At 45.9% G+C, this 10,390-nt stretch overlaps 1 protein-coding gene across 1 annotated transcript in view; it reads left to right on the top strand.

Moving 5' to 3' along the window:
* The window catches only part of LOC139574163 (dedicator of cytokinesis protein 2-like), a 227,665-nt gene that overhangs the window by 145,413 nt on the left and 71,862 nt on the right, over positions 1-10,390 (top strand). The window contains exons 25-26 of the mRNA XM_071398401.1: positions 404-546; positions 8,145-8,240. Of these exons, the coding sequence (XP_071254502.1) occupies positions 404-546; positions 8,145-8,240 (239 nt within the window). The remainder of the gene's footprint in view (positions 1-403; positions 547-8,144; positions 8,241-10,390) is intronic.

The raw sequence follows: 10,390 nt of genomic DNA on the forward strand, positions 1-10,390 counted from the left end.
TTCCCCTCTCCCCTCTCCCCTCTCCTCCCTCTCCCTTATCCCTCTCCCACCTGTCCTCTCTCTCTTTCTCAGTGCAGTGATTGAGTGCTAGGTCTGACCCAGGCTGTCTCAGCAGGCCTTGCCTACTCTCTGTTGATAATGACTCTAACGAGACTCTGCCTAAATGAGCTTTTAATGTGCTGAGTCTACCTGCGGCTAGAGAGAGAGGGGGAGGTAAGGAAAAATAGAGAGGGAGTAGAGAGGGGAGAGTATTGACTTTAAGTGTTGTGTGTGCTTGTGCAGTTTTAGACTCCCTGCATACTGCATGTGTACGGTTTTTTGACCACCCGTGTGTGTGCATGCTTGAGTTGTCTGTGCATGTGGATGGAACTTGCCCATCCTGAACATGTGTTGTGTCCCTCAGAGTGCCGGGACATCCTGCTACCCATGATGCTTCGGGAGCTAAGCGAAGCGCTGAAGGACATGGGTCAGGGGCCTCATGACGACCGGAAGAACAGCGTGGAGCTGCTCAACAACATCCTGGAGGTCCTCAGCAGAGACAATGTGGTGAGACACACACAGCCTATCAGAACACAGCTTACTGATACACTGACCAATCAGAGAGCACCATGCTTGGATATAGTCTGAGCTTAAAGGAAAATTCCACCTAAAAACTATCTTTTGGTATTTGTTTTATTAGTCCATTGTTGATATAGTCCCACAATGTTTTGCATGTCAGCAATCAGGTTTTCAAGAGGGTATGCTGCATTTTGCATCATATGATACAGAATGCATCATACCGGCTGCATGTATTTTGAAAGTTGTTGCTCCTCCTTTCCGCATCCTTTGACTCTTACTTTCCCCTTTCCGACACAGCCCTCCCCTCCCACTCCGTGGCTGAGTAACTTACTGCATGCTCACAGAACAGAGTTGCGGGCAGCTGAGCAAAAATGGAGGAAAACTAAACCTCCGCAGGACCTATCATCCTTCCACTCCCTCCTCTCTACCTTCTCTTCCTCTGTATCTGCTGCTAAAGCCACTTTCTATTACTCTAAATTTCAAGCTTCTTCCTCCAACCCTGGGAAACTATTTTCCACCTTCTCCTCCCTCCTTAATCGTCCTCCCTTTCTGCGGACAACTTTGGAGACATACGCTCCTCATTCACTCAGCATACTGAGTCCATTGGTCCCACTCGCACAGAACTATTCTACGCCTTGACCTCTTTCTCTCCAGAAGAAATCCTGTGACTAGTGATTCCAGCGACGTGACAACCTGCCCACTCGACCCCATCCCTTCCTCCCTCCTCCAGACCATCTCTGGAGACCTTCTCCCATTCCTTACTTCTCACATCAACTCATCCCTTATCACTGGCTGTGTCACCTCTGACTTCAAGTTGGCCAGAGTCGCTCCCATCCTCAAGAAACCAACCCTCGACCCCTCTGATGTCAAAAACTACAGACCAGTATCCCTTCTTTCTATGACCAACTTTCTCCATATCTCTCTAAGAGTGATGTTCTTGACCCTAACCAGTCAGACTTCAAGACGGCTCACTCAACTGAAACCGCTCTCCTCTGTGTTACGGCAGCTCTCCGCTCTGCCAACGCTGACTCCCTCTCCACTGTTCTCATCCTCCTAGATCTATCCGCTGCCTTCAACATCGTGAAACACTGGATCCTCCTCTCCACCTTGTCAGGGCTGGCCGTCTCAGGCTCTGCACACTCCTTTATTGCATCCTACCTAGCAGGTCGCGCCTACCAGTTGACATGGAGAGGATCTGCGTCGGCACCACTTGCTCTCACTACTGGTGTCCTCCAGGGCTCAGTTCTAGTCTCTCCTATCATTGCTGACACCCATGGTGGTGACACGCACCTCTGCGTGCCTGGCAGACATCTCCACTTGGATGTCGGCCCACCACTTCAAGCTCAACCTCAACAAGACGGAGCTGCTCTTCCTCCCGAGGAAGGCCTGCCCGCTCCAAGACCTCTCGATTACGGTTGACAACTCTACGGTGTCCCCCTCCTAGAGTGCAAAGATCCCTTGGTGACTCGCTCCTGCAGGTTCATGCTCTACAACATCCGTAGAGTACATCCTTTCCTCACACCGGAAGCAGTGCGGGTTCTAATGCAAGCACATGTCCTCTCCAGTCTGGACTACTGCAGCTGTCTTTTGGCTGGGCACCCGCTTGTGCCGTCAAGCCCCTGTAACTTATGCAGAATGCTGCAGCCCACCTGGTGTTTCACCTTCCCAAGTTCTCCCATGTCGCCACACTCCTCTCCGCACACTCCAGTGGCCACCAGTCGAAGCTCGCATCCACTACAAGACCACGGTGCTTGCCTACGGAGCAGCAAGAGGAACTGCCCCTTCCTACCTCCAGGCTATGCTCGAGCCCTCCAGCCCAACCCGATCACACCGTTCTGGACCTCTGGTCTCTTGACCATCCCAAATCTACTGGGGGTCAGCTCCCGCTCAACCCAATCAGAGCTATTGTCTGTCCTGGCATCCCAATGGTGGAACAAACTTCCTCCTGACACTAGGACAGCGGAGTTTCTTCTAAAAACCCATTAAACCCGCCTCTTCAAAGTGAGATATCTGTCTAATCAACCCCCCATAAAAAAAAACCTGCACTTGTCTTTTCCTAAAAGTACTGACTTTGCTGAAAACGTATTTACTGTGATATGTGGTTGTCTCAACTAGCTATTTTAAGATGAATGCATTGACTGTCAGTCGCTCTGGATAAGAGTGTCTGCCAGATGACTGAAATGTGAATGTAAAAGGGCATTATAACTTAAATGTGATTGATTGATACGGATCAATCAGAACGCTTCGTGCCGGGGCACTTACCAATCACACACATAGTGACATAGTGAGTAGTAGATCGATCACTGAGCTCACCTGCTGACACGTACGCCATGCAACCTGATACCCAACGCACCCACCCACTCACAGAGTGAAGAACAAACACACGTCTTCAACATCCTACAGCGGCTTGTTAATTGCTTAAGCAATTTGTTGACAGCCCACAGAGCCTTTGAAGGGGAGTTATGACCGTTTTCCCCTTATTTACTTTGTTGGCACTAATGAATCCTGAGAAAATATGGAGAGAGTGAGAGGGGGTGGGGGAGAAGGAGAGGGAGAGAAGGAAAGAGAACGAGAGGGAGACGGAGGGACGGATAAACAAATGAACTTAAAGGGAGTTTGAGGGTGAATTGTGACTTTACATCCGACAGAGACAGACAGAGGTAGTCTAGAGGTACCGTATGTGTTCTGGGTTTAGAGCCTCTCTGCCTCTAGCAGTTTAATCTACTGTGTTGAATCCCTTAAGTCTTAGCGAGTCCTGGCTTTGGTGCGCTTAGGAGAGCTCTACAACATATGGAGTGATTATTTTTCTGTCCCAGACGCAACCGTGCCAATATAATATCTCCCTACCCCTGTGTAGCAACAATCAGATTACAGACAAGTCAATCTGCCTGGTGTCTCACAGACAAAAAGAGCAAATATGAGGGATTAGATCTGTGAGTGAGAGAGGGGGGGGGGGAAATAATACATTAAACCACAATTCATAGAGAGATGATGAGAGGGATTATGGGGTGGATAAAATTGAATACTTATAGATGGAAGAGAGAGAAAGAGTACGGAAGGCTGAAGTGTGATCCATCACAGAAAAAGAGAAAGACAATTTGCAAGGAGAAAAGACAAACGATGGAGGAGAGAGAAGGTATCGCCATGGGGTTTGCATAGTTTTGCGTGCTCCATTTCATTTACACAGTCTCTCTTCGGTCTCCTCTCTCGCCCCCCTCTATTTTTTTCATCTCTCTCCTCCTTCTTCTCTCACCATCTCTCCCCTCTCTTTCCCTCCTCCCTCCCTCTGTCCATCCCTATTTCCCCCCTGTCTCTCTCCTTCCATCGCCATCTCTCTCCTTTCCCTCTTCTCTCTCTCATCTCCTCAATCTCTCTCCTCTCCTCTCCACCTCCAGTAGATGCTTCCTCACTGTGCTGCAGACTGAGTGATTGCCGTGGGGATTTAGAGGGTACCTGATTAAGTTGTCACGCCAAATATTTCTTTGAACTAGAGAAGGGAGAGACCGATGCGAATGTCCTGGGGAATAACACACTGTGTGTGTGTGTGTGCGTGTGTGCGTGCGTGTGTGCGTGCGTGCGTGCGTGTGCATGGGTGTGATGCTGCAGGAGGGGTTGTGAGAAAGAGTTTGCGGAAGAGGAAGCATTGTGTGCCTCTGATTTACTGAGGCGAGGGTATCTGTGTGTGCTTGTCAAGGTGAGTGTGGGTTTGGGGGAGAGATACGATACAAAAACGATGCAATCAGATTTAGTTATTCAGTTATAGGAACAGCTGCTTCTATCAAACCTGCGTGTGTGTGATGATACACTCCCTCCGCTCTGTTTACCTTAACTGTATCCAGTGACTCAAAGTCAGAAATTTAAATTTCATTTAATCATGCCTGCCTGCCCCAAATCAATCCCTTTAAATCATGCATAGACATGACAGGCCACACACACTGTGATGACACACACACACACATCCTTGCCATTAATTATTCAATTATTCCTCCTCTCTCTTTTGGCACATACACACTGTTGATATGGCTAGAACTAGTTTGGGTAGAACCGTTTTTAAGGCCTGATTCACACGGTCTCCTCTGAACAGTTGATGTTGAGATGTGCCTGTTACTTGAACTCTGTGAATCATTTATTTGGGCTGCAATCTGAGGTGCAGTTAACTCTAATGAACTTATCCTCTGCAGCAGAGGTAACTCTGGGTCTTCCTATCCTGTGGCGGTCCTCATGGGAGCCAGTTTCATAGCGCTTGATGGTTTTTGCGACTGCACCTGAAGAAACTTTCAAAGTAATTTAAATTTTCCAGATTGACTGACCTTCATGTCTTAAAGTAATGATGGACTGATGTTTCTCTTTGCTTATTTGAGCTGTTCTTTCCATAATATGGACTTGGTCTTTTAGCAAATAGGGCTATCTTCTGTCTACCACCCCTTCCTTGTCACAACACATCTGATTGGCTCAAACCGAAATTCCACAAATGTACTTTTAACAAGGGTCACCTGTTCATTGAAATGCATTCCAGGTGACTACCTCATGAAGCTAGTTGAGAGAATGCCAAGAGTGTGCAAAGCTGTCATCATGGCAAAGGGTGGCTACTTTTAAGAATCTCAAATATGAAATATATTTTTTGTTTAACACTTTTTTGGTTACTGCATGATTCCATATGTGTTGTTTAATAGTTTGGATGTCTTGACTATTATTCTACAATGTAGAAAATAGTAAAAATAAAGAAAAATCCTTGAATGAGTAGGTGTGTCCAAACTTTTGACTGGTACTGTATATACTGAAAAAATATATAAATGCGACATGCAACAATTTCATTGATTTTACTGAGTTACAGTTCATGTGAGGAACTCTATGGATTTCAAATGACTGGGAATACAGATATGTATCTGTTGGTCAAAGATACCTTTAAAAAATAGGCCTCACAATGGGCCTCAGGATCTCGTCATGCTATATCTGTGCCTTCAAATTACCATTGATAACATGCAAATGTGTTGTTTGTCCTTAGATTATGCCTGCCCATACCATAACCCCTCCGCCATCATGGGGCCCACACACGTGGTCTGAAGTTGTGAGGCCAGTTGGATGTACTGCCAAATTCTCTACAACGAAGTTGGAGGCGGCTTATAGTAGAGTATACTGATCAATCGGAATCCACGCTTCAAGATTGTTTTGATCACACGGACTGGGATATGTTCCGGGTAGCTTTTGAGAGTAATATTGAGGAATATACTGATACGGTGACTGAGTTTATCAGGAAGTGTACATGAGATGTTGTACCCACTGTTACTATTAAAACCTACACTAACTAGAAACCGTCGATAGATGGCAGCATTTGTGCAAAACTGAAAGCGCGAACCACCGCATTTAATCATGGCAAGGTGACTGGGAATATGGCAGACTACAAAACAGTGTAGTTATTCCCTCTGCAAGGCAATCAAACAGGCAAAACGTCAGTATAGAGACAAAGTGGAGTCGCAATTCAACGACTCATACACGAGACATATGTGGCAGGGTCTACAGACATCACGGACTGCAAATGGAAAATCAGCCATGTCGCGGACACCGATGTCTTGCTTCCGGACAAGTTAAACACCTTCTTCGCCCGCTTTGAGGATAACACAGTGCTACCAAGGACTGTGGGCTCTCCTTCTCCGTGGCCGACGTGAGTAAGACATTTAAGCGTGTTAACCCTCGAAAGGCTGCCGGCCCAGATGTCATCCCCAGCCGCGTTTTCAGAGCATGCGCAGACCAGCTGGCTGGTGTGTTTACGGACATATTCAATCAATCCTTATCCCAGTCTGCTGTCCCCACTTGCTTCAAGAGGGCCACCATTGTTCCTGTACCCAAGAAAGCAAAGGTGTCTGAACCAAACGACTACCTTACTTGTCACCCTAGACCCTCTTCAATTTGCTTACCTCCCCAAAAGATCCACAGACGATGCAATCGCCATCGCACTGCACACTGCCCTATCCCATCTGGACAAGAGGTATACCTATGTAAGAATGCTGTTCTTTGACTGTAGCTCAGCATTCAACACCATAGTACCCTCCAATCTCATCATTAAGCTCGAAGACCCGAGTCTGAATCCCGCCCTGTGCAGCTGGATCCTGGACTTCCTGACGGGCTCTGGGAGTGTGGTGCCAGGAAAATACCCTCTCAGTCAACGTCAACAAAACAAAGGAGATGATCGTGGACTTCAGAAAACAGCATCACATTGGGCAGACATTGGGCAAACTACCTGCCCTCCAGAACACCTACAGCACCGGATGTCACAGGAAGGCCAAAAAGATCATCAAGGACAACAATCACCCGAGCCACTGCCTGTTCACCCCGCTATCATCCAGAACGCGAGATCAGTACAGGTGCATCAAAGCTGGGACCGAGAGACTGAAAAACAGCTTCTATCTCAAGGCCATCAGACTGTTAAATAGCCATCACTAGCACATTAGAGGCTGCTGCCTATATACATAGACTTAAAATCACTGGCCACTTTAATAAATGGAACACTAGTCACTTTAATAATGTTTACTTTTTTTTTTTTACATACTCATATGTATATACTGTATTCTATACTATTCTACTGTATCTTAGTCTATGCCGCTCTGACATTGCTCGTCCATATATTGATATATTCTTATATATTCCTTTACTTAGATTCGTGTGAATTGGGTATATGTTGTGAAACTGTTAGATATTACTGCACTGTCGGAGCTAGAAACACAAGCATTTCGCTACACCCACAATAACAGCTGCTAAGCACGTGTGTGACCAATAAAACATTTGATTTGAAGTAACATGTAAAGTGTTTGTCCCATGTTTTTTTTTCTGTTTTTTTTTAACTCTTGAAAGTTGTAATAGTAGAATGCACAAGGTGCAATTTCAAAATTGGGTAATGCATCATCAGTACCTCTTGTCACGTCAGTCATTGTGGACCTTCGAGAGATATTTATAACTTGTCAGAATTGTCCAGATCAACTAGCCCATGTCAGCTAATGTTTTTCTAGGTTGTTTGAGTCACTCACATATCACATGAATACACAATAGACATGTATAGAATTGCAGGAAATAACCTTTAAACCTGCAAAATGTTCTCTCCGCCATCGTGAGGGGTGTGAACAGTTTGTGTCATGAACGGTGCTTGTGCCCATAGAAATCGACATGGCGCGTGCAGGTGGGGCACTTGATGTTTCCCAATGCTGGAAGGGGGGGGGGGGGGCCTGAGTGAAAAAGTTTGGGAACCCCTACATATAAGTAACAATCAGAAATGTGCGGTGACAGAGGCTGTCACTGATTTTATTATTGTTCCTTTGGGGACATTTTGTAACGGGGGACAGTGAATTACTTTGGCGAGGCTCAGAGAGAGAAAATGGAGTGCGTTGGAGAAGGTTGGGGAATTTTCTTTGGCAGAGATCTACAAAAAGAGCCGATGAACAGTCATAGTGAGCGCAGTTTAGGGCATGCATATGATTCTGTCCAAAAAACTGACAGGAAAGTATCTTTTTGGTCCAACTGATTCATGACATTGCTTTCTCTCTCTCTCTCTCTCTCTCTCTCTCTCTCTCTCTCTCTCTCTCTCTCTCTCTCAGGGTGAGACATTCCAGCATATTCAGGACATTGTGGTCAGTCTCCTCAGGACCATCAACCGTACGGTCATTACCATGGGTCGTGAGCATGCCCTGATTGTGAGTAATCCAAATGACCCCCCTAAGCATTAGCCCCACTGGTGACCAGCCCACCATGCTCCTGGAGAGATTACACGAATGCAGGGTTTTGCTCCAAACAAGCTGGCTTGGGTTCCCATACTGGCTTCCCTAGTCTCAATCCTACCTCCTACTGTAAGTTGTGCACATGTAGATCATCTAGAACAGGCCTGGGTAAAGGCCGGCCCGGGGGCCGTATGCGGTTCGCGACCTGATTCAATACAGCCCGCGGAATCATGCTCAGATCACGTAAAGAATTAGCGATAGTAAAGTTGTGAAAAAAACGTATTTGATATTGGATGAGAGCAGTGATGCACGTGACATGGCGCAGTTGTTGATATTCTTACGAGGCATAACCACAGACTTTGAAATGACAGAGGAGCTTGCTTCAGTGCAGTCAATGAAGAGCACAACCACAGGGAAAGATATATTGGAGGAGGTTAGTAAGTGTGTGGCAAAGCTGGGAGTTTTGAAAAGTTATCCAATGTGACCACTGATGGGTGCCTGAAAACACGTTGGCCTTTTGAAAAGGATACAAGATCAAGTAGCTGAGCTGAACCCAGATCGGGAAAATTATTTTCTTGCATTCATCAGGAGGTGCTCTGTAAATGTGTTCTGAAAATGAGCCATGTTGTGGATACAGTCACTAAAGTGGTAAACTTCATAAGAGCAAAATCTTTAAACCACAGGCAGTTTGTCTCACTGTTGCAAGAGACAGAGTCGGGTCATGCATATCTCCCCTACCACACAAAAGTGAGATGGCTGAGTTTGGAGAATGTGCTTAAAAGGGTGTGGGACCTGAAGGGTGTGGGACCTGAAGGGTGTGGGACCTGAAGGGTGTGGGACCTGAAGGGTGTGGGACCTGAGTTTTTGCAAATGAAAGGAAAATATGTGGATTTCCCTCAACTGCAAGATAAAGAATGGTTGGCTGATTTTGCCTTCACCATGGACATCATGGCCCTCATGAATGAACTGAATTCCAAACGACAAGGGAAGGGCCTTTTAGCACATCAAAACCTTCAAGGGAAAATTACTTCTCCTGACCCGTAAGTAGAAGCCAACAATCTCACCCACCTTCCGACACTACTAGTCTGTTCCCTATCAGATGACCAGCGGGAGAAGTATACATCGCTGCTGCGTACTTTGAACGGTGAGTTTTCTCGTCGCTTTGACGATTTCAAAGTGTTGGAAAATGACACGCTGTTGGTTTCCTCTCCTTTCACCTTCAATGTGGAAAACGCTCCCACTGACCTGCAACTTGAGCTTATCGATCTTCAGTCTGATGCAGTGATTGGAGAACTATTCGAAACTATGTCAGTGACGAGGTTCTATGCATCTCTCGATGAACAAAGCTTTCCAAAGATTAGGAGTCATGCTCCGAAGATGTTTGCACTGTTTGGGTCAACCTCTGTATGTGAACAGACATTTTCAGTGACGAAATATAACAAGTCAAGGCACAGGTCATCTCTTACTGACTCTCATCTCTCAGCAATCCTGAGCATAGCGACGTCAGAAACTATACCGGACTTCACTGCTCTAGTTAGTGCCCATCAGTACTCCTCACACTGATTGAATAGTTTAAATGTAATGTTGAGCTCTCTCTCTCTTTCTTGTGTGTTTGTGCATACCCGTTAACAAGAGTTCTGTCCGTGGTGCTGAATGCACAGTGTACTTTTCCCTGCCCGTAGTTTGTTACATGTTAAATGATGAAAATACTTACCAAAGGAGAACATGGGAAGTCGTTTATTTCTGTACATGTTAAAAAGTCAAAAAGGCAGCATATCTGGACGTGATTTACAGTAGCTATATCTGTCAACACAGTCCTACACATGATGTATACTCCTGTAATATGATTCTGGCCCACAATGGCAATAATATATTCTAATGTGGCCCCTCCATGGAAAAGAATTGCCCAGGCCTGATGTAGAAGTTTCTCGAAAGAGCTTTCGATCGTAGAGTACTGCATTACACTGGCTGCTTTCTAAATCATTCTCTTCAGTCCTTTCAGTGTTTCCCAAATTGTTGTTTGGATCCTGCTGGTGGGTTGTGGCCAATTCAGTTTGGGCCACGGCTTAAAATTGGGTTCTGGCTAAAAACAATGGAGTTGTTTACTTAGTGTTTACTTGAAGGGA

This window comes from Salvelinus alpinus, chromosome 4 (genome assembly GCF_045679555.1).
Source record: "Salvelinus alpinus chromosome 4, SLU_Salpinus.1, whole genome shotgun sequence".
Taxonomy (NCBI): domain Eukaryota; kingdom Metazoa; phylum Chordata; class Actinopteri; order Salmoniformes; family Salmonidae; genus Salvelinus; species Salvelinus alpinus.